The sequence below is a fragment of the Mustela lutreola genome, chromosome 12 (assembly GCF_030435805.1).
Source record: "Mustela lutreola isolate mMusLut2 chromosome 12, mMusLut2.pri, whole genome shotgun sequence".
Classification (NCBI taxonomy): Eukaryota; Metazoa; Chordata; class Mammalia; order Carnivora; family Mustelidae; genus Mustela; species Mustela lutreola.
Window position 1 is genome coordinate 93,321,818 of NC_081301.1, and position 25,569 is coordinate 93,347,386.

Genomic DNA, 25,569 nt, shown 5'->3' on the forward strand with positions numbered 1-25,569 from the left:
GGTGCTTGGGTGGCTCAGTGGGTTAAGCCTCTGCCTTCGGCTCAGGTCATGATCTCAGGGTCCTGGGATCGAGCCCCGCATCAGGCTCTCTGCTCAGCGGGGAGCCTGCTTCCTCCTCTCTCTCTGCCTGCCTCTCTGCCTACTTGTGATCTCTGTCTCTCAAATAAATAAATAAAATCTTTAAAAAAATACATACGGTTTTATACAGGGATAACAGTATTCATTGAGTTGTCAAGAATTATTAAGTTAATCTACATAAAACACTTAGAACAGTGCCCAGCACATAAATGGTATGTGAAATGCAGGTTTCACTTGAAGTTTCTGGCTTTCTTTCCTCATGCAATTCTACCTCCTGTCTACTGAATTTGAGGTTGTTTGACCCTCACATTTTCCACAGAAACTTCCCCTTGGCCATACTCCTTTCCATCGCAGGCAGGACCCGTGTGCATGTCTCTGTGCCCTGTTACTTCTGGACTTGATGTCTGGAAGGGGGAATCACCCACGGGGCGAAAGCAACTGAGCCTCAACATGCAAAAGCCCTTTTGACCTCCAATCTGAATTCTAGGGTAGCCACAGGATAACAAGGGAGAGACATATGTGAAAATAACCTCTGTTTTCCTGAATTTCCTTCTCTTCTTCCCAAGAATCAAGAAATTTTACATATGATAATATGACCACGACCTCCAGATCTGCAGTGGCCAACAGATATACAAGGCCATCGACGCTGTATGGAGAGAACAAAGCTATAAAAGGAGCCTTGATTGGCCGGGGCTGAATAATGGATGAGTAGAGACAGCTCAAAGGATGGTCCTATAAATTGGGTAAGGAGAGAGTAAGCAAAGAAATCAAGAGATGCTCTTAGATCTTAGGTCTTCCAGAAGGTATTTTTTACCTTATTTTCTAATCAAGATTTTATTCTTATTACATCTTCACCTCTTGGGGGAATGTGTCACACTCATTCACATTGTTTACATAAAATAAACAAAAACCAAACCAAAAGAATGCCTACAGGCACAGTCAGTCGGCAGTACTGACTATGAGACCATCTTAACCCTGGTCAGCCAGCACTGCCCGCACCAACAAGCAGGGGGCGTGCTGAGCCCTCACGCTGGGTGACCAGCTCCTGCCCACTGCCTCTATGCTCTTGAGATGCAAGGGAAGCCAAGACCAGGCATCAGGATTAGCCTCGTGGTACTCATCCGAACCCCTGCTATCACTATGCTGACCACCTTGTTAAGAAGTCCCAGAATAGACGAGGGGGTTGGCAAATGGGTTAAATATACCGGAAGGCAAGTCTGTTTCCAAAGTTCGGAGCCCTGACTGGAGAAATTCTGCAGTACTTAATCTACATGCCCACTGGGCGTTTGTAAGACAACCACTGCAAGAGGCTCTAAAGGAAGGTCAAGTCTAAGAAAAGTCTAGATTGTTTGGGTCCTGCCTGTTGTCTAAAAGCTACAGTGATCCTGGCTTCATCTTGCACACAGAATGTATGTACATATAACTGGCATGATTTAAGCACAATCACTACTGAGAACATCACACAAACACGTACAGATCAACACACGAGAGGGATTTTAAAGAGGGAAAGGGGAACCTTTTGCCCAACCTACTGAAGACGTCTGACATGGATTTTATTGATAGTAGAACACTTACAAAGCATCTTGAGGTATTTTAATATATTTTAATTTATATCTTTTTTTTTTAAGATTTTATTTATTTATTTGACAGACAGAGATCACAAGTAGGCAGAGAGGCAGGCAGAGAGAGAGAGAGAGAGAGAGGGAAGCATGCTTCCTGCGGAGCAGAGAGCCCGATGCGGGGCTTGATCCCAGGACCCTGAGATCATGACCTGAGCCGAAGGCAGCAGCCCAAACCACTGAGCCACCCAGGTGCCCCGTAATTTATATCTTTATCATATTTATTAAACTAGGAAAAGCATCTAATATTTACTTGGATTTTCTAAAACTTAAATAACCACATACACACAGCTTCAAAATGAACCTATCTTCTTTACTGCTTTGGGTAATTTGTAATATTGCCTGATATTTATTACCTAGCAAGATCCGAAGGACCCCCATTTCAGGACAATGAAATGAGATGGCGGACATTCACTTGAGCATTTGCACCCATCCCGCATTGTGTTCACCACTCCTAGTGTAAATTTACTTCGGAGGGTTAGCTTTCTGACACGCGCTGAAAACAACACAGTTTTATTTTCTATCTAAGAACTATGAAGAGAATGTTTTCTTCTTCATAGCTTCAGCAGTGAGAAACCTGATTTGAAAACCAGAGTCTGAGTACTTGAGACAGTCTCCACCACCCACCAGAGCTATGTAAACATTTCATCTGGGTCCTTTGCTTTTTACATCAACCTCAGATACTCATCTGTAAACCGGGGTAGAGCTGTGCTTGTCTCGGAAAGCGTCCAGTGTTTTGTTACATAGAAAGGACTTCGAGCTGTGCCTGGCACATAGTCAGTGCCCCCAAAACATAAGCTTTTGGCACCATTATCATCGTTACTATCCTTCTGAAACAGAATCATTTCTTTCGTTCCTGGGCACTTGGACAAAGAGCCTACAAAAATACGTATTTCGTCTCTTCTGCACATTCCTAGCCCTTCGCCTTATCAGCAACATCAATCTTTCCTACTTCCCGTTCCATAAGGGTTTTTTTCAGTCCAGTGATTCTCAAAGTTTTCTTTCAAGCAGACACCTTTATAATATATTGAACCATACCATGAACGTTCACATGATGTAATTTATAATTTTAGACTCTTTTGTTAAGAGAATACACATAAACAGAAGGATTTAAGGACCCCCACCCCCCAATAACTCCACAGTCCCCCAGGGCCTTCATTGCTTTCATCAATCAGTAATATATTCAAATTAAAACAAAATTCAGGTTCTTTTGTCAAAGCCCCATGAGTCACAGCTCTTCTGGCCTCTCTTACCTCGCCCATGACCGCGATGGGTGTCTCTCCTGTTGCCTGAGCAACACGATGTTCTACTAAGTAGAACATGTACTCATCGTAGAGCAGACGGATCAGGTGGAAGGAGCCGAAGCTAGCAGCACTGCGTAAGGTTAAGTCCCGAATAACCATTGAGCTGTTTCGAGAGAGAAGACATATATGCAGCCAATATTAGTGACCAGGACGAGAGTTCAACCTACTTTCCCTCCTAAAAGAAGTTAAGTCAGAGGGTCTAAAAGGCTGGGGTACTACACAACTTGCCAAAGACTAATTTCATGACTGAAAGCAGTCGGCTCCACTCATTGAAACAGGGTGGTAAAGAGGCACCCCTTCGTGAGTTCTGGTTTGATCCTGACCAGATCTAGACAGGTCTTCACCGGGAAAAAACATTTTATTGTCATGGCTGAGTTTTCTGATTCTATCTCTCTCACAGAGGGGACCAGAACTAAATAAAAAAGATTGTTGAAAGATTGGCAATTCATCACTACCATAAGAAACACTCAAAGTGAAAATCTTATTGATGGGTAAACAATGTGTCACCACATCCCAGTGATGACTTTGGGTGTACACTTCAGAAGAAATAGGTATTTGTGCCATACAAAGATTACAAAACATACTCAGTAGTAACGCTCCCAGATGTGGCCATAGAGAATGAAAGTATGCACAGGGATCCCTGCAGATCTTATTGGAAGGCAACTTTATTAATTGATCCCCAGTTTCTTACTGATGTCCATTTAAATTAAGCTGATTTTCCATTAGAAATAAGTATAATAAAATTAATTAAGAAATGCATATCTTTGAAAAAATGTGAATTTATAAAATATGATACCAAAATATGAATGATATTATTAATACTAACAATATACTCTACTATTTTAAAAATGGAAACCAGTCCTAAATAAAATTTTGTCCTCACTGAAAATACACTGGTCTTGGATCTTATCCTCATACTTCAAACCTCCTTAATATTTCTAACTTAGAGCCAGAGTGGGGTGAGTATATGTGTGTGTGTGTGTGTGTGTGTGTGTGTGTGTGTGTGTGTGTGTATGTTTCTTATCACTCTCATTTCATGGTCTTTTCTAGAGATTTTTGGCCTAGGAGAACTAAAACAGCCATTATATTCTTAGATAGGTGGAAGAAATAGGATCTCACAAATGGATAGGCTGATATCCTAAAGCCTGTTTTGCAATGAAGAATTGTAAAATGTCAGGCAGATGGAAAAAGACTGTACTTCTGTTTTCTGTTTCATTGTCAACTTTATTTATGTAGAGGCTATTAATATATCAAATTCTATACATTCGGTTTGGCAAGTGGCAGATGATCATGGTACATGTGAAACTCTAAACCCTACATTCTGATTCTGGCTCTTTGTTAACTCACTGTCGACTTTAAACAAATCATTTCCCTGAGATTGCTTTTCTTCTTAGGTGAAAATAAAATCTACATTTTTGCTCTTACTTAACTTACATGATTATTTCAAGGATGTGAAATAAACTTATGAATGAACAGACCAACTACTTAAAAATAAGTATAATATACAGAACAGGAGAAGAGGAGCTTCTCATTCTCAGTTGGTTATAGCAACAAGAACAGGAGGTCATTATAGGATGATGGCAGCGGACCTCCCATTAGTAGATTTATTTACTAAAAAGAAAAAGAAAAAGCAGGAGTTTAGAGTGAGACTGACTCATGTTAACCACAATGTGATCTTAATTTTAATCATGCCGTTCAACATTTTAACGTTCAAGGTTAGTATAGATCAAATGAGATAATGTATGTGAGATCTTAAGAAAACTAGCCATTACTCACTTCTCTGATGTTGGCTATAGCAACATTTTTCTATATATGTCTCCTGAGGCAAAGGAAACAACAGCAAAAATAAACTATTGGGACTACTTCAGAATAAAAAGCTTCTGCACTGCAAAGGAAACAAACAAACAAACAAAAAACCCTAAAAGACAACCTACTGAATGGGAGAAGATATTTGCAAAGACATATCCAATAAAGGGTTAGTATCCAAAATATATAAAGAACTTATATAATTCAACACACACACATACACACACAAAACACAACAATCCGATTAAAACATAGGCAGATGACACAAACAGACATTTCTCCAAAGAAGATATCCAGATGGCCAACAGACACATGAAAAGATGCTCAACATCATTCATCATCAGGGAAATACAAATCAAATCCACACTGAGGTATCACCTCACTCGGTCAGAATGGCTCAAGTCAAAACACAAGAAATAACAAGTGTTGGCAAAAATGTGGAGAAAAAGAAACCCTCAAGCACTGTTGGTGGGACTATAAAATGGTGCAATCACTGTGGAAAACAGTACGAAGGTGCCTCAAAAAACTACAAATATAATCACCAGATGGTCTAGTAATCCCACTACTGGGTATTTACCCAAAGAATATGAAAACACAAACTCGAAAAGATACACGCACCCTATGTTTATTACAACGTTATTTACAATAGCTCAATTATAAAAGCACCGAGTGTCCACCCATCGACAGATGGGTGTCATATATACATACATTGACTATTATTCAGCCATAAAAAGAATGAAATCTTACTATTTGCAATGATAGGGATGATCTAGAGATTAAAATGCAAAGTGAAATGTTAGTCAGAGAAAGACAAATACCGTATGATTTCACTCATATGTGGAATTTAACAAAACAAACGAACAAAGGAAAAAAGAGACAAACCAAAAAGCGGACTCTTAACCATAGAGAACTGATGGTTTTTTAGAGGGGAGGTAAGTGGGGGGCATGGGTGAAATAGGTGATGGGGATTATGAGTACATGTATCATGGTGAGCACTGAGTCAGGTACAGAATTAGTGAATCACTATACTGTACACCTGCAACTAATATAATGCTGTATGTTAATTATATTGGAATTAAAAGAATTATCCATTACCACAGTACTACATATATTAGAGATAATAATATATTCATTATCATACATCATGGCTCTAGTGAATAGTTCCTTAGACTCAAACACCTTAGTGAAAGCTCAAGTTTAGAACTCTGTAAGTGAACTACTAAAAACAGATTCTTTCATTCACATGCCACACACATAAAATTCTGTTTATAATTCTATAAACGGATATAAAATTCTACATATAAATTCTAGAAACAAACATAAAATTCTATATATTTGAAATTAAACAATTATTTTTCTACGGAAAAATCTAAAAAGGCAGAGAAACCTCTAATTAAAAGAGCAAAAGCAAGCACAACATGAAAATAATAAAATGTTGCATAACATTTTTACCTCTACTGATCCAAACTGGATCATATGAAATAAAGAATTTTGGAAAACCAAGTCAGACAGAGGCAGAATATTTGCTCCTAACTGCATCGCTTATTGAAGGCAGCAAATATTTATAATATGTCCCAGAGAAGACAAATGGCTAAAAAAAGTTAAAAAAAATGAATACTCTTATTCAAAATTTCAAAAATTACCAATTAAAATACCAAATATCATTTATCATACTGTAAGAGAGGAGGAGGGCCAGTGTCACAGGGAAGACGGGAAAAGAACTCTCATTTACTGTTTTCACAAGTATAAATTCATGAAACTTCTGCTTAGAAGAGAAATTTGGCAGTATTTATCAAAATTAAAAATGCAGAAAACCTTTGACCTACCAATTCTAATTCCAAAAATTTATGCAAATGAACAAAGGTAAGTTTTAACTGTAGCAAATTTATCCCACTGAGAAACTAGGAGGGAAAGCCAAATATCCATCAGTTGATGTTGATTAAACGAATTATGGCTCATTCATATACAAACTGTGCAGTTTAAAGAAACGAGGAAAACCAGACAGAAAGGTAGTAACTCAGAAAGGTGTCTATGATATTATGTCAAGTTAAAGAAGTAAGATATATAGGAGTTTATTTAACAGGACAACAGTCTTGTAGTTAAAGAAAAAAAAAAAAAAACCCTACCCTTAAGTAAATGGGAAATTATTAGCTCTGAGCTAGCACACTTCATTAACACAGTGTTAATCACTTCAGAAAGTTCAAACCTTTTTACCAAAATGCGTCTGAAGATACAGGGGAAATTTCATGCAAAGATTACATTATTTTTGTCATTGTATCACAATGCCAAAACCCACCTAAATGCTTAAGAATAGGGGAAAAGGTAAATGTTTAAATAACGTGTGAGATATACATGTGATATTGGATATTGTGAGAACATTATAAAAGTTATGCTTCTGGGGGCGCCTGGGTGGCTCAGTGGGTTAAGTGTCTGCCTTCGGCTCAGGTCATGATCTCCGGGTCCGTGGATGGATGCCGCACAGGGCTCTCTGCTCAGCAGGGAGCCTGCTTCCCCTCCTCTCTGTGCCTGCCTCTCTGCCTACTTGTGGTCCCTCTATCTCTGTCAAATAAATAAATAAAATCTTAAAAAAAAAAAAAAAAGCTATGCTTCTGAAGGTGTTTAATGACAAGAAATGCTTAAGATATAATGTCAAGTGAAAAATGCTAAGGGAAAGAAAAATACAGATGATAAACTATGGTAAACAACTGAATTCCAATTTTATATCGCCACAAAAAAGCCCCAAAAATTCACCAGTGGTTATTTTTCCAGGTATTAAAATTATGAATGATGTAAGTTTGTTTCTTGTTAAGTTTTTGGTTTTTTTTTAAAGATTTCATTTTTGGAGCGCCTGGGTGATTCAGTTAGTTAAGTGTCCAACTCTTGGTTTTGGCTGAGGTCCTGACCTCATAGGTTGTGGGATCGAGCCCCATGTTGGGTTCTGTGCTCAGTGGGAGTCTTCCTGGGTATTCTTTCCTTCTGCCCCTCTCCTCACTCATGTTTTCTCTCTCTCTCCCAAATAAATAAAATCTTAAAAAAAAAATACAATATCTTATTTTTTTAAGAAATCTCTACACCCAACATAAGGCTCAAACTTACCACCCACAGATCAAGAGTAACAGTCTTTACTGACTGAGCCAGCCAGGTGCCCTTCCTTGTTATTTGTAATATGTCACAGATTTTCTAAAGTGAGCACATATTGATTTCATTTAAAAAATGTTTAATTTTAATTTTTCGTATTTAAATTTTTTTAAAGATTTTATTTATTTACTTGAGAGAGAGAGGGAGAGAACCAGAGAGAGAGAGAGAGAGAAAGCAGGAACAGAGGGGAGGGGCAAAGAGAGAAGCAGACTTCTTGCTGAGCAGGGAGCCCCAAGCGGGGCTCGAACCCAGGACCCTGGGATCATGACCTGAGCTGAAGGCAGAGCTTTAACTGACTGAGCCACTTAAGTGCCCCTAAAATATGTTTATCTCAATAGAGGACATTACAAGTATAAAAAAAAATTTTTCAGTAAATTGTTGCAGAGATAAATATCCCAGATATAGGATGAATCATATATAGTATTTTTTAAGTTCAAGTTGTAGGCCTTTATATTTCCCTTGAGATAGGAAAAACCCTGAAATCGTGTTAATGACTAAGAAAAGTATTCAGACTGAGGAGCCTTCTGACAGTGCTATCGACGTCTGCTGAGTCCACTGCTTTTGCCCAAGGGGATTTACATTCGTCCACTGGGTCGAGGATTATCGCAGTCTTGCTCTGCGCCAGTGTCTTGTTCCAGAGCGAGTCCCAGGAAATTCTAGTATCAACAGAGCTCACACTCTAGTAAGAGAAATGGCTGGGGAAAAACACCACAGGTAGATATAAAATATAAAGTGAGGCCATGATAAATCCTATGCGAAAAAAATAAATCAGGGAAAGCAGTCAGAGAGTGATGGGGGCAGGTACTTTCAGCGAGGCTGTCAGGTAAATTCTTTCTGAAGAGGGGACATAACGGAGTGGAAACTGGATTGAACGAAGCCTTGTGAATGTGGGAGCTTCCCCGGCAGAAAGGAGAGCAAACGCCAAGACTGTGAGGCAGAACCATGCTGGATGCATTCAAAGAAGAGCCAGGAGGCTTGTGCCAGGAGCAAGGGTGCCTGGGTGGCTCAGTGGGTTAAGCCACTACCTTCAGCTCAGGTCATGATCTCAGGGTCCTGGGATCGAACCCTGCATCGGGCTCTCTGCTCAGCAGGGAGCCTGCTTCCCTCTCCCTCTCTGCCTGCCTCTCTGTCTACATGTGATCTCTCTCTGTCAAATAAATAAAATCTTTAAAAAAAAAAAAGACAAGAAGCTAAGAGAAAAATCCAGAGTGGGCCTGGGGTCACTCCTGGATGTCGGGTCTTGTAGGCCATGACAAGGCCTTGGGTTTTATTCTAAGTGTTTTGGAAACTTTTAGACAGTTAGGCAATCAACTTATTTCAGCACAAAATACACACGTAATACCAAAATCTGCTGGAAAACAAAACAAAACAGAAATCTGCTGACCTTCCGGTACAATCCCTAGCTATTTTTACCAGATACTGATAAGCATGCCATGAAATTACTGTCGTAGGTGTAGAAAAACATCAGTTGACTTGCATGATTAATGCTATGTCTCCTTTAGTATCTTCTCTATGTTGGGCCTTTGCCCTACAAGCCAAGTATTAAATGACACAATTAGCAGTTTAATTGGAAACTTTTTGTCTGATTCAGACTTCTGTAAGATATGTTGCAAAACAGACTCCACTGGATTTCGCGTTGCTAAGTTACCACCAATTCAACTTCTTTTAAAATCAGAGTTCTCCCGTTAATTATTTTATAACAGATGAGGGACCCCTTTGTGGATTTATCTTTATAACTATGGTCTGGAAGCTGTAGCATATACGCTAACCAGTGATACTCAGTCCACTCTGTGCATCTGGGGATATGCCACAACCTTCCTAAGGAGAAAGGGGACAGCGTCGCACCGGTGACCCCCACACATTCTTTTCAAACAGTGCTGACGGTCGGCTCCAAAAAACTATTACTTTCTGGAAGATGTATAAATCGTCCAGTTGTAGGAATACTAAGTTCCCTGTATCCCCTTTCAAGTCACTGTATCAAAGCTATATATTTTGTTCTTTAAAAAGGGAGTATTTGGGTGACCCTCGGGAATGTTCTCTTCTGTTAACCACAGAACACACCGGCTGAGAAATGGCCCACATGACTTCTCCAGGTCTGCCCAAGAAAGGTGGTGATATGGTCTTCCCACCTCCCAGCGAGCCAACGGTAGTCATTCAAAGCCAGATTAGGCCAGGAGAGACCCGTGTTTGGAGCACAGTGTGTCTGCAGCAGCAGGTCACCTGCTGTCCAGATTGTCCGCCAGCCCATTTCTCTCTTTGTACGCATGGAAATGTACACACAGAACTTTAGAAATTATGAGATCACCTGGCTTCAGAACACGAAGGGTCTGTGTGTGGAACTGCCAAATTCTTATTTCAATGCCAGAACCATGGGGGAAAACACACACACACACACACACACACACAACTCTGTAGTTCTGACTCTCTGATACTTTGTGAATGCAATTTCATTACCAAAATGTTCTTAAGCCTCAGTAAAAAAACAGTTTGGGTTTTAACGGCTCTTCCGTTTCTAAGCTATGGACTTTTCCTACGAGCAGGAGGTATGCATCTGTCTGAATATGCTTTTCCTTCTGCAGCCCTGAACTATCTGCCTTTGAGTCTTTTTGAAATGAAAATAATAACCATAATAGTGTCTAATAATAACAAGCCAATTATCCCCGACTCAGGCAAGGACAGAGGGCAGGCAGGGGATGCTCTGCCGGGTTTGTATATCTGCAGAGAACAAGAAATACAAGTAAGTAATTTTCTCTCCTTTCAAGATACTTGCAACAGATCTCTGTGGAGATGGAGGCTCTAGGGGTTTATTTCTAAAACGATATCAACTAAATATAGAAAAAAAATAAAAACCCACAGGAAGGAGTAGGGCAAGGATGACTTCGCAACATAAGAAAGCTCTAAGAAGGAAGAAAAAAGAAAAAACCCACAACCTTGCATTTTCTGATATTGGCGAAGCTATTGGCCTTAGAGGTTCTAGAAGAATCAGCTTGTGTAACTTTGGTTTCGTCTGTCTTTCATGAAATACATACACCATCTGTATGACTTGCTGAGAAGACAATGTTTGAATAATTAAAAAAAAAAAAATCAAGTCATAGGCAAATGGGAAAATATCCAGAATCTTCTTAAGAAATGTTCCCAAATTAAAATTCTGAATTCTTACAATTACCCCTACTGTTGCTGCGGTTTCTTTGAGACACTGTGACAATGTTTTCGAAATCTTCACCATGTATCCAGGGAAAACCTACACCTCTCATCGACATCTTTCTCGTTAACACCCAGACATCTAAACCTACCACTAGCCTCGCTGCAGCATACGAGGGGGCTCACTGAGCCAGGCAGCATTTTAATAAGGCCCTTCTCAAATCCCATGGGCTAAAGGTATCAGATGTAGGAGAGACAGAACTGTGGAATTATTCCAATCCCAAAACAAAAACAGAATGACAGTAATACAAAGCAGGCAAGCTTTCCTTCACTTGACCCTGGGCTAGACATCAGAAAGCTATGAGATAAGATAAAATTAACACTTAATGAAGCATCAGAGCAGAGCTAGAGCTTAACTTACCTTATTCGTGTTATGAAATGAAACCCCACCCCTCAGTTTCATCCTATATATATATATGGAATATAAGGTATATAAGCCCATGTACACAGGCTCTGTTTTTAATCCTTAGGGCAGACCTATAGTCAACAACTCATCCCGACCCTTGATGTCACATATCATGTCACCTGAAAGGTTCTCTCTTCCGGGGTTCCATGTCGACAGAAACATGCATATACAATTTTAGTCAATAAGGGATTCATAGTGCACCATCTACTGATTATTGGTTCTTAAACTGGTTATGGATTAGAACCATAACCTCACCAGGAGGAAGCTCTCTGAAGACCAAATTTCTGACGACCTCATGTCCTAATCACTACCATCCACACAACAAGATTTTCAAATCAGTAGGGTTGGGGGACGTTCCTACAATTTTTATTGTTTTTACACTAATTCTAATGTGCAGCTAGGTTTGAAAACAGTCGTAGCTGATAAAATTAAGAAATGAACTGGCTGGTTCTGAGCTTGCATCACCAACACTTAAAAGACTTTCTTAAAGGCACAGATGGCTGGGTTCATGCTCTATAGTTCCTGATTCTGGCAGATTTAGGGGAGCGGCCTGAGCGTTCCCTTTTGGAATATGCTTCCAAGTGAAAGTGATGCTCCTGGTCTAATGACCACAGCTCGCAAATCACCCATCCACACCAGCAGATCAGGAGGAGAGTGGGGTTAAGTCTTCACCACAGAGGCCCAAATAATGTACGTCTGCAAGAGGGGGGGAGCTGGGCCCTTTTCTGTCTGTTGCTGAATATGTCTCCTGGACTGGTGCCTGAGACCTCCCACCTGGGAATGCCCGGGCTGGGAGCAAGAGGCTTCGACTCCCGAACGAGAGGGTCTGTCCCCATAAATCTGCTGGTCCGACTCCACGAGGCTGGAATCGCCGAGGCGGGCTGAAGGTACTAGCAATGGGGAGTTTCCAAACCAACCCTCCGCTCATTTCCTTCCCCCATCTGAGAAGCACGCCCATTTGCAGAACATGCAACAATCCATGAAGCTCAGGAAAACGTGAGACAGTACCTGTAGAAAGACCATTTTAGCAGGAATTGCCGGGCGGCTTTAGGAAAACTGGGCCTTCCCTCGTAGGGTTTTAGCGCCTGCATCATCACGTTGTCCAGCCACGCGGCCCACTGCTCCAGGGTGCTCTGCTGCTGGAGGGTCATCTTGAAGTCTGTCTCTAATCTCTGGACCATGTTGTCATCACACTGGCACACCCAAGACGCCTGCTCCTGGGACAGGACACGGAAAGCAAAGGGAAACTTCAACTCAGCGTCTTTCCCTTGAAGGTCGGCACACAGACCCTGCGCGTGAACAGGAAATTACAAGGACAGCTTCCAACAACGACATGAGTTCAGAAAACGAAGGACCACTTGCAGGTTGTTAAGAAAACTTGCAGCCTCTGCCCCTGAAAACAAGACGCGACATGGAAGTGTGACTTGGTTTTTCCACATCAGCTAGTGCACGTATAGGGCTCAAATACGCGATCATCTAAGGAAAAAGAGTGGCTGAACTGAGTGTACAGGGTCTGCCTCCAAAAGTCAGCTCTCTCTCACTTTCTCCCCACTCTACCTAACCCCACAATTAAGAACAGAGAAAACTTTAAAGCCAATCAATCCGTTTGAGAAGATTTAGGGAAAGTCAGATGGAAAAGCAGATTCGACTGGCCAAAAGTGTTCCCTCAGGATTAAAAGAGAAACAAGCCCAGAGTGGAAGGAGGTGGGAGCATGTGCTGGATGAGTTTTATGGATCAGGAACCAAAATCTCCAGGGCTACCGAGGCAAGGGTACGAATGCAAATTAACTCATGGAACTGAAAACAACAGTAACGACGGCCACAAAACTACTTTAGAGAAAAGGTAGACATCTACCTGCATCTCACTGGGAAGTTTTTGGTTCAGGAATAGCAATGGGAACAGAAACTTTTTTTTTTTTTAAGATTGTATTTATTTATTTATTTGACAGAGAGAGAGAGAGACCACAAGTAGGCAGAGAGGCAGACAGAAGGCAAGAGCGGAGCAGGATTCTTGCTGAGTAGAGAGCCGGATGATGGGGGCTCCATTCCAAGACCCTGAGATCAAGACCTGAGCTGAAGGCAGAGGCTTAGCCCAGCGAGCCACCCAGGCGCCCATGGAATGGAAACCTTTAAAGTTGCTTTTCAGTAGTTGCTCTAAGTTTTATGACATTTCCAGGGTTGTGTTATATTTTATTTCTTAGATTTCATCTCTTTAGTAGGAGCAGGGGGAGGAGCAGAGGGAGACGCAGGCTCCCCACTGAGCAGGACGGTAACTGCAGGGCTCATCCCAGGACCCAGGGATCGTGACCCAAGCCCAAAGCAGACGCTTCACCGACTGACCCACCCAAGTGTCCCTGTGTTATATTTAAAAATTAAAAAAATATACACCCTCAGGGTCAAAACATAATTATTGGGGAATATAATGTTTGACTGAGAGTCAGAGGACATGTACTTTAATGCAGGGCGTGTGTCAGCTAAACCCACCTCAAGCAACTCGTGTGATCTACATGGGCCTCATTTTCCTGAAGTATAAAATAGAGAAATGTGATGTGACAAGAATTTTTAAGCTGCGTTCACTGCAACCAGAAAATGTTTTCAAGAAAAGCTCCTTCGGAGGGGTGTCTGTGAAGGTCCTAATTCTACCTCTAAAACATTGTGATCGCGTGTGTATTTTTCTGGAAAGGGCGTGTATAGCTTCCATGCCACGAGCCGTCGGAGGGCGAGTCCACTCACACCGGCAGCTTCTGCTGAGGAAACCCCTCATCTTCATTCTCGGGTTCCCGCGTCTCTTCTCACGGTACAGACATTACCTATTCAAGAGACTGTTCAACTGGGAGGCATTTTAAAAGCAAAATGCCCAAACTGAATTTATTCTCTTTCCCTAGGTAAACCCACAGTTCCTTCTTTTCAATAGATGACACTATCCGCTATCCTTCTCTGATCTAATTAACCATAAAGTCTTTCAGATGTACCTTCTAAGAATCACTTTCAAAGTTTAAAGTGCACTATAAATATAATTCTAGAAAAAACTGAAAATACGAATGAGCACAAAGGAACAAAATATTAGGAATATCTAAGATGTCAACACTAAGAGATAACTAAAACATGCTTTCAAACGATTCACATGCACTATGTGCTTATGCATATATAAATATTTAAAATAAAAAAGGATCACATTATTCATTCGAGTAGAGATTCTGCTTAGTTTCTCTTATGAGAACTGAATTTATATATGATATTTATAAGATAACTGAATTTCCATGTAGGCAAATGTAGAGCTATGTTTAATTGCTGAGTGACTGAATTTGCTTTAATGCGTGAATATACCATTATTTTCATAATCCATTCCACACAGTTAGACACTCGTGTTCATTATGATTTTTTACTATTAGGTAAAATGCTGGAATTAGCCATCTTGAAGCGACATCTTTGCAAAGTCTGCATTTACTCCTTTATGAAAGAATTATATAAGAATAATAATTAAACTCTTCCAATACACACTGTCAAATGACTGAAGTTTTATATTAAGAGTCCGGGAGAGTATCCAAGGAAGAATCTAGGCATCAAGGAAAGGATAGGGAAGGTTGTTTTTGTTCTCCTTCATTAATGCCTGCGCATTTTTAAAACTGTGGTAAAAAACTAATAACATAAGTTTATCTTCTTAACCATTTTTAAGAGTACAGTACAGAAGTGTTAACTATATGCTCCTTATAATGCAATCAACTCTTTCATTTTCATAAATGAAACATATTTATTTATGAAATATGTTCATAATTTATGAAAATTATTTTATATAAAATATATTATTTTATATGAAATATATGAAAACATATTTCATAATTTAGGAAATATATTCATTTATGAAATATATTTATAAATGAAATATAATTATAATTTATATATTATATATTATAATGCAATCAACTCCCGTTTCAAATATATATTTATATATTAATATAAATATATGAAATATTAAAAATACATATAAAATAATATATTATATATATTATAATGCAATCAACTCTTTCATTTTGCAAAACTGAAACTCTGTATTCATTGTAGGGAGGTTTGTTTTTTGTTTGTGTGTTGATAACTGGGGTGAGGGCTGGGGGGAGGAACTCACTGGCTTCCTTGGAGGAATTCAATTTCCTTTCATAAAATAAATTCAAACTCACTATTTACTTGGAAGTGAGTTTTAGGAAAGAGGGTGATTGAGACTGAACACTGACTTAAAAAAAAAACACCACAGGACATTATTCTGGCTTTTCAAATTACCTTACATTATACATCATTTTACTACTTTGGAGACTGAAAATACATTAACAATAGAATACACTATAAAAACTCCCTTGTGAAAGGAATTTGGACTTTTCAGCTCTGGAAAGGGAAAAAGCTGAGATGAACATTAAAGATGTTCTTCAATTACAAATAAATTATATCCAAAATGATAAGGAATTGGTTGCGTCACAATCGGAATATCTTTTAAATAAGCAAACACAAGTGTACACATGGATAAGTTACCAGGTCAACCCACCAAAGCTATTTGCCCATAATGTTGATGAAAAACTGTTTATTTATACACAAAAATGATACCAGTGCAATGTTATCAATTAAATAAAACAAAACCAATTATACTGCAGTAGAAAGATGATTTTTTTAAAGATTTTATTTATTTATTTGACAGAGATCACAAGTAGGCAGAGAGGCAGGCAGAGAGAGAGGGGGAAGCAGGCTCCCTGCTGAGCAGAGCCGGATGCGGGACTCAATCCCAGGACCTCGAGATCATGACTGGAGCCAAAGGCGGAGGCTTAACCCACTGAGCCACCCAGGCACCCAGCTTATCTTTGTTTAGTAAGATTTGTTTATGTATTAGAGAGAGAGAGTGAGGCAGCAGAAAGAGGGGGAGAAAAATTTCAAGCAGACCCCCTGCTGAGAGCAGACGGACTTGGACTCAGTCTCACAACTCAAGATCAGGACCCCAGCTGAAACAGTCAGGCACTTCACGGATTAAGCCACCCAGACGCCCGCCCCTAGATAGGGGATTTTGAATGTCTGAGGGAAATAGGAGTTAATTAGAGAAGAACGAAGCGGTGAAAAAGATTTACGGGTGGGATCTAAGAGCATTATAATATTGACATTAAAGTGTCATCTCCTTGTTAAACATTACAGTCCCCTTATTGCAAGAACACCACCTTCATACATACATATCCCTGTTGCTGAGGTCCCTTTAGAAGGGCCAGGGACGACGTCCAGATGACCAGGAGAGGGTGACAAAAGTGCAAGCAGAGTCAGGGGATGGAGAATCCAGGGGACGCTACAAAAACCGAGCCAAGCTCCCAATAGAAAAGGAAGGAAAGGGAGTTAAAGGTGGAGAACACGATACCCTAAGAAAGAGAAAACTGATCAAAATGAACACAGTGTGAGAAGGAAGGTTGTGGGGAAACAGGCCACTGTGCTCCTGGTCCTCTGAAGAAAGGAAAGGCTCTCAGAGGACAGAGGTGAGTCACCCAGGTATCAGCACTGTTAACTGTCAAGCAGATCCAAGAACACTCCAGAAGAAGGGAAAAGGGAGCCTGAGTTGATTGGGGAGGTAGAGCAGAGCAGAGATAAAATCTACCATTTAAATGCAAAGATGTTCCCAAGGTGGGCAGTTACAACCAGGAGGAACTCATTTGCATAAATACTTCACAGGGTCGCAGATACAGGAGTATAGACACGGAACAGAAAACCTTTCTCAGATATTACCAGGAATTATTCTTTCTATTTTCTGTTCTGGAACTTAATGTCACATTTGAAACCACAGGTTGCCTTACTACTTTGACTTTTTTAAAAGTGCTTTTTATTTTTATTTATTTATTTTTAAGATTTTATTTATTTGACAGAGACCACAAGTAGGCAGAGAGAGAGGAGGAAGCAGGTTCCCTGCTGAGCAGAGAGCCCCTGGGATCATGACCTGAGCGGAAGGCAGAGGCTTTAATCCACTGAGCCACCCAGGCGCCCCTAAAGGTGCTTTTTAAAGTATCTCTTCTGAATGGAGATGTGAAAGAAACATCAGGATAAATTTTCAGGCAATATGAACTTCTAATAGTCTCACTAAAACCAGTTAACGTAAATTTCATTGAACTATGTTAAGCTAACGGCTTTACAAAACCTGAGACAGTTCTTCTTATAGACATTTTTTGTTTGCCTGTGTGTATTTAAACATGTTTTTACATAGATAAACACACAGATACATAGAAAGGCAGATTTTTTTAAGACTTCACATAACCAGCAGTTTGAGCCCAATCCATGAAAGTGAGAACAAACTTAACTAATTACTATATCCCAAAGTGAATCAGGCCCAAATATTACATTTTGATATAATGAAAAGGGGAAAACCAAACCAGACGTGCAGATTAAAAATTTCTAGGAAACAGGAGTAATTGGTGGTTTATTTTAAAGCGAAGGCATTAAGTTTTACTGAGATACAATTCTCATATCATACAATTCACTCCTTTAAAATGTACCACTCAGTGGCTTCTTGTAGAGTTGTCCACCTGTCACAGTTTTAGAATGTTTTCATGTCCCCCAAAAGACCACCCCTGGCGATCTGTCACCTTTCAATTCCCAGTCCCTAGAACCCAGGCAATCAAGAACCTATTTTCTACCTCTTACAGACTTATCTAATCTGCACATTCCATATAAAAGGAATCATGCACTATGTGACCTTTTGCGTTTGGCTTCTTTCCCTTAGCGTAGTAGCTTCCAAGTTCATTCACAAAGTAGCAAGTGTCAGAACCTCATTTCTTTTTGATGCCACATAAGGTTCCACTGCGTGAATACGTTATGTGCTCACCAGTTAGCGGCCATCTGGGTTGTTTTCACGGTCATGCAGCGAAGGTGAAATTATGCTGCCGTGAACGCCCATGTACAAGTTTTACGTGGCCTTGATTTTGTTTCTCTTGGTCTAGGAGTGAAGTTGCTGAGTCATAGGGGAACTGCCCGTCAACCCCTGCAGAAACTGCTACACTGTTTTCCAAAGTGGCTGCATTTGACATTCTAGTCAGTGGTTGTGTGGGGTTCCGTGGGGTTCCGTGGGGTTCTGTGGGGTTCCGGGCAGTGCCCTTCCTTCCCCTACATCTTGGGTCTCACTTCTCACACTGTTCATTTTAATCAGTAATCCCTTTCTTTTTTTTTTTTTTTTTAAAGACTTTATTTATTTATTTGACAGAGAGAAATCACAAGTAGGCAGAGAGGCAGGCAGAGAGAGAGAGGAGGAAGCAGGCTCCCTGCCGAGCAGAGAGCCCGATGCGGGACTCGATCCCAGGACCCTGAGATCATGACCTGAGCCGAAGGCAGTGGCTTAACCCACTGAGCCACCCAGGCGCCCACAGTAATCCCTTTCTTAAGGTAGCATATTCCACCTTAAACTCCCTTCTTTCTGCGATTATCTGTCTGATTATACCCATTTTAGTGTGGATGAAGTAAAAATCCCGCTGTGGTTCTGAGCTGCATTTCCCCAGCGGCCAATTCCATTCATGATCTTTTTAGGGGTTTACTGGCCATCTGCCTGTCTTCTTTGGAGAAATGGCTACGCAGATCTTTGCCCTTTTCAAACTACATTTGTCTTTTTATTGTTGGGTTATAAGAGTTCTTTATATATTCTAGATATAAATTTGTATCAGATAGATAATTTGCAAAAACGTTCTCAATTCCATTGCTGTCATTTCACTTTCTTGCTCATCTCTTGAAGCACAAAAATCTTTCATTTTGGTCATGTTCAGTTTAGGTATTTTTTTTCTTTCTTCTGTTGCTTCTGCTTTGAGCAATGTGCTATTTTTATATGGCAACAACTAGTTTCATTATTTTAGTATCTGAAATAAAATATTTGTGGGAGTTCATAATAATATTCCTAAGTTGCCTGTCTTTATAAGTGTACTATAAAGTATAAGTAAATAGTTTGATCGCAAGGTTAAAATACCTTTTTTTTTCCCATTGGGACAAACAAAAGAGCCAAATATATTGCTCCTAATTCTTTGCAAATGAAGAAGTTTTTACCAGATGCTCTGAAATATCATCTAAGTGTTCTTAGTTCTTTCAAGGGCACTATTTTTTTTTTTTTTAAGATTTTATTTATTTATTTATTTATTTGAGACAGAGAGAGAAAGAGCGAGAGTGAGCGAGCACGCCAAGTAGGGAGGCAGGTCAGAGGGAGAGGGGATCCCTGCTGAGCAAGGAGCCCAATGCAGGGCTGGATCCCAGGGCCCTGAGATCATGACGTGAGCCAAAGGCAGGCACTTAACCTACTGAGCCACCCAGGCACCTCAAGGTGGGGAACTATTAAAACATAAATCTCTTGTGTGTTACAGCACAAAGGACTTCATATATTACTAAATATATAACAATTATCTCAGATCGATGTGATAAGGTGGGAAGGGGAAAGCCCAGAGCAGTTAAGCAACTTGACCAAGATTGGATAGCTAGCAGATGGAAGAGTTTAATCTCTGGCCTACCTAACTTCCATGACTGTGACTGTCCTGACCAATAATTAGCAAACCCTGCTGACAGACATCACATCGAGTATAATACGTCTCAGCAGACTACGAGACAGACGAGCAGTAAAGTCCCGGCTGAGTCAGATTCCCCTCTTTCAGGACACAGGACCACAGATGCTGTCTGTGCCTTGATGAAATGTAGGAAAGAGCAAGAAAAAATGGGGTGTCTTTCCTTGCAAGAGATATTCTGAAAGAAAGCAGAGTACCTGGACATTGGCAAAGTCGACGCGGTTGAGGTCATTGAGCATCTGGTTGATCTGGGAAGTGTTCTGGAGCACTGCACGAGCTGCCTGGGCCAGGTGATTGAGCGATGTGTATCTTCGCAGAGTCTGGGCAAAGGCACTTACAGCGGCAACCTGGGAAGAAATCCCATCAAAACTGGGTAGCTTTCCATTCCAGGAAAAGAGACCGCCGCAATTTTCAATTCTTTATTCCCTTGCCAAATTGTAACTGCTTCCCTCTGATATTTATTTCGAACTCATTTCATGGTAGAGGTTACTTGTAAATTATAGCATTTAAATCTCAAAACCAAGTATTATTTTCCTTTTGAGTAGGTAGAGGTCAAGACTAAAACAAACTCCCATGTTCTTCAACATCTGAGTGCAGCATTAATTAAACCAGTCTTGCAAGAAATGACTTTGTCTAGGGAAGCAGGAAAAGTGTTGATTTTCATGTCTCTTTTACTCTCTGTAGAACCGTCGATATAAACTCAGTAATACCATTTTTCCCCCTTTTTATTTGGGAAACCGAAATGTACCATCTCACTTTTTTAAATGGATAAAAGATTTTTATGGTCTTCAGAGCACTGTCATTCAGATTCACTCTTACAGCTTTTATTTTAGAGAAGGTGTTTTTAGTATTAGCAAATACATTGCCAATAAACTTATCAGACATCGGCAACAAGAATTCTTTTGCACAATCAGAATTTCGGTACAAGAGCCAGCCACGATTTCTCCATTTGCTCCTCGACATCTACTTGTCATTCTTCTCCAGACTTCCCTGCCCAGGAAGGCTGCCCTGAATGGACTACATTAAGCACTGCCCTTACATTTTTTTTTTAAAGATTTACTTATTTATTTATTTGACAGAGATCACAAGTAGGCAGAGAGGCAGGCAGAGAGGAGAGGGGGAAGCAGGCTCCCCACAGAGCAGAGAGCCTGAAATGGGGCTCGATCCCAGGTCCTGGGATCATGACCCGAGCCAAAGGCAGAGGCTTTAACCCACTGAGCCACCCAGGTGCCCCTGCCCTTACATTTTGGCTTCCAGTTGGGTTTGGCCAATGATACGCAGTGGGAAGAACAGAACAATGGGGGGGGGGGATAAAGAGTGATCACAGAATTTATTCCCCTACAACCTCTGCTCTCTCCGTGTTTTGGCAAAGCTTGCTTTCTTGGACTAAGGCCACACAGTCCTTGAGGGAAGGAGATGATGTCCTAATGCCATAACTTTTACCTCTTTCCCCTTCAGATCTCGGGAAGCTCATGTCTTCCCACTGTTGCCAGCCCCAGGGTGATTTACCATTCCTGAGTTTTCTTAACTGCTCACAGCTTTGGGAATAGACCCTTCTTAAATTCTTTTCAGTTATTCTCCCCTTGGATCTACCATTTGCTTCCTGCTGAGACCCTCAATGAAACAGGTTACACTGAAAGATAGCAAAGATAATGTAAAAAAAAAAAAAAAAAAAAAAAAAAAGTCTAGGTAAATATCTAAATCTCACAATCTCATGGAAATCTGTCACATGCACAGTAAATCTAATGAGCATTTTTAACATATCTACGGGACTGCAGGTCATGTCATTAGGTGACAAGTGGTATGTAAGAAGCAGCTGATTCAACAGTCTTGTCCAGGGTGTTCAAAAGTCAAAGGATGCTCTGTCTTAACAGTGAGATGTTTGGGGACTATATGGAAGTTGGAAGAGGTCTTACACTTTTTTTCCATTTCTGTGGTTTCTATTAACCAAGGACAAACTAAATGCCAGACACCATGCTCAGTGCCTCACATATATCACCTGAACTTTCATAACTGTCACATGGGACACACATCGTGACTTAAAGGGGTGAAGCAGATGGCTCAAGGTTGCACCGAAACTATGTTATGGTGGTGGGGCAGGTTTGATAGCAAGGGCCTGTCATAACCAGATTGGGCTCTTTCCTCTGTTGGGGCAGATTATTTTCATTGATTGAGTGCTCAGATGAAAACAGGCTGTACATGAGTGACAGAAGAAAAGCAGAAGACACTGTCCCCCAAGGCAGATCATCCGCATCAACTCGGGGGACCAATGAAATTGGCCAATATTGCAAGTAGATTGCTACTACATTCACTTCGATAATACTGGGAAGGAAGGTGCTTCCAGCTGTTTGAAGTACTAATGTGAATAGGACTAAGTTAGCAAACTGGAAGGCATTCCTGGAACCATCATAATCAAATAGTAACTCCTTCCTTTGCCTACCTCAATGTGGCACTCTAGAACTTTCTGCAATGATGGTCATTCTCTGTATGTGTGCTGCCAAATATGGTAGCCACTGGCCACATGGAGCTGTGGCACACCTGAAACACAGCTAGATAGTGTGGCTGGAGAACTAAAACTTTAACTTAAATTAAATTTCAGATTCAAATTTAAATAGCCACTGTGACTCCCCTTACTGCATTGACAGCATAGTTCTAGAGCAGCGATCTAAGGTGAGCATATCCATGAAACATCCCTGCTGTGTATTTTATTTTTTTGTTTGTTTGTTTTTTCTGTATGTTTTGGAAAGCGATACTGCAAATCTTAGGTCAAAGCAGAAGGAACTAGGAGTGACTTGTGTTCCCAAAGAGACCTGTCAGTTACAAGAAAGTCAACTTATCGACTGTGTCCTCACACTGAAAGACAAGCTGTACGGCTGAGGACAGTGGACATAGCCACTGAGAAAAAGCCAGAAATGTAACTTTTGATGCAAAGTTTAGACAGAATCAGTCTGATCTTGCCATAGGATTCGTTCACAGACTAACTTAAAGTAACAAAGTGAGCAGGGCACACAGTGGAGATCACAAGTCATATCTGTAGCCATACAACCCACATTCCAGATAAACACTGTCAATTATGAGATAACTGCTCACTTTAAGAAATGACTCCTTGATTCACAAAAGCATTCTCCAGTGTTCAAAAAAAAAAATCCTGAAAATCAAAAGGATATTAAATGTACATGAACGTTTCACATTACAAATGAGTGTAGTTCAGGACTTAAAAAAAAAAATCTAAAACTCCCTCAAGTGGAAACTATTTGAACACTCAGGGCTCTTCTTTTTCACTTTTGAAATTAATGATAAATACACTAAAATATATCTGAAATATACACTTTGGAAAAGGGCTTACAAATACTCCACACTTAAAACACTTTTTTAGTTTCTTCGGAAGGAGTAATATCAATCTCTCGTGCACGTTCTCGATTACATGGTTATAAAGCCCAAGTAGAAAAAAAAGTTTGAAAAGCTCAGTATATTCTGATACCAACATCGTAAATGACACCATTTAACAGGACAGATCTAAACTTCACAGCTCAGAACAATTTCCTAAAAACAGAAGAAAAGGCAAACACATACTAACTTACCTTGGTTTGTATCATTCTCTGTGGGATATTGTTCATGGCATTGGAAAGCCAACCTTCAAGGCTTTTTGCAAAATTTCGAATGGCTTGGGTCAAGGCACCTAAATGTTGAAGAATAAAAGCAGAACGAAAAAGACACCAAAGGATGTTAATCTTTATTCCAGGGGAAGAGAAAAACATGCATACATGACATCTGAAATCGCACAGATCTTATACTGTCCTCACTGATGAGACTTTTATTTTAAATACAATTCCTAACTTTGAAAGCATCCAAGAATTGCATTTTGGGCTTTTTTGTTTGGTTTGGTTTGGTTTTAAAGTTGTTTTGTTCCCAGATATTTATGATACTTAGTTAGGAAATGCAAACATTCAAACATTTTTGCTGATAGCAACATATACCAGTTGTGAATATACTTGTGGAATTTTCTACCTTAGACAAAACAGCCTTTTCGCTAGCAGCTTAATGCTCAAGGGATAAGTATTTTCTTTGTAAATTCTTCATCCTGACTTTTCAAGCTCTAAATCTATTTTCCTTTCTTTAGTTAAAAAGGAAACAAGGAAAGCTTTCTCCCTTTCTCTACACATCTGTCCGTTCTAGAATAGACTCGGGGAGTGGTTCTCTCTTACTCTGGTTGAAAAGTAAGGTAAAAATTAGAATTGCCTGACTTGAAAATTTCAGACAACTATTCACCGTTTCACTAGGCAGAGATAAAAGATCAGGGTGATATAATTGCTGTCCCCAGAGATCAGTATTCTAAAGAGATTCCTAAAACAGTCCATTCCATATTCTTCCCCTATCTGTTAAGATCTGAAAGAGGACTGGGTCCCACGAGAGTAGTTTTTATGGTGGTCATAAAATGACTAGAAGCATCAACAGTTACCAGGAATGACTACAACTATTTTCCAAGAAGGGACCTGCTTCCTGAGATGGGTTGTATAATATAATAAACAGAGAATTTTTCGCTTGGTCAACAAGTCATTCAGTATTTTACTTCATCTGTACCCAAGGCTCCCCAGTGTAGGGAGTGGTTTCAGACATTTAATAGTTAAGTGTTTGAAACACCCACAACATGAAAGAAAGCTCTGTGGGTTCCCTCTAATGTGGTAGACATTATAATTTGGAGTCTCCTATAAGAAACCCAGAAGTTACATTTTTCTCCAAAGCTCCCAAGAATAGTAATATTGATGCTGGGATTAAATTTCTTGGTTTTTCTTCCTGCGCTCAAATGAGTCTGACATGCTTCTCTAATACTTTTGGTAAAGCAGGGCTAGAAATAATTTCGCTTGCCCAAGTTGCTTGTGAAAGATACAAATTGTAATGACCCAGTCATAAAAACAATTGATTTTTAAAATGATTTTTTTTTCCAACTGGCCAAATGACAGAAGAGAGGTTGAAATGACTAAATTTTGAAGAAGTATCGACTCTTAACCATGACAATCATCTACTGGAAACACTGAGTTGGAAATTTCTTGAGAACTCATCTTGCGAAATTTCCAAAGCTTCCCACTTGAGCCAAAAAAGAAAAAAAGAAAGAAAAATATTCTTCTGCTGTCTTACGTACTAGAACCATGGAGGGCGGGCATGGATGGAAATGAAAAAGAGTGAAAAAAAATTTAACGACCCTTTTTGAAACTCGGGAAAATTTTGTTCAAAATTCAACTTCGCTATCTGTATTTTGCATGTTTTCTACTATTAATATATAATAATTATTTGATCTTCATAAAAAAACCCCAAGAACTAAGAGAAGTTACTTAAAAAAAAAAAACTGAGTATGGGTCTTGTTTTATCTAGATAAATTTGATGCTGGGAAGATCATAAGATAAAAAGATTTTTTTTTTAATCACATGACTATAAGTTTTTACTTTCTTGTACTAAATGACATTTGGGGCCACTTT

At 39.9% G+C, this 25,569-nt stretch overlaps 1 protein-coding gene across 8 annotated transcripts in view; it reads right to left on the bottom strand.

Moving 5' to 3' along the window:
• Positions 1 to 25,569, bottom strand: part of RFX3 (regulatory factor X3) — a 444,526-nt gene that overhangs the window by 22,517 nt on the left and 396,440 nt on the right. For all 8 annotated transcript variants that reach the window (XM_059142828.1, XM_059142827.1, XM_059142829.1 and 5 more), the window contains 4 exons: positions 23,677 to 23,774; positions 20,293 to 20,442; positions 12,561 to 12,769; positions 2,951 to 3,104 (listed from right to left, as the gene is read on the bottom strand). In XM_059142828.1, coding sequence (XP_058998811.1) covers positions 2,951 to 3,104; positions 12,561 to 12,769; positions 20,293 to 20,442; positions 23,677 to 23,774 — 611 coding nt within the window. The remainder of the gene's footprint in view (positions 1 to 2,950; positions 3,105 to 12,560; positions 12,770 to 20,292; positions 20,443 to 23,676; positions 23,775 to 25,569) is intronic.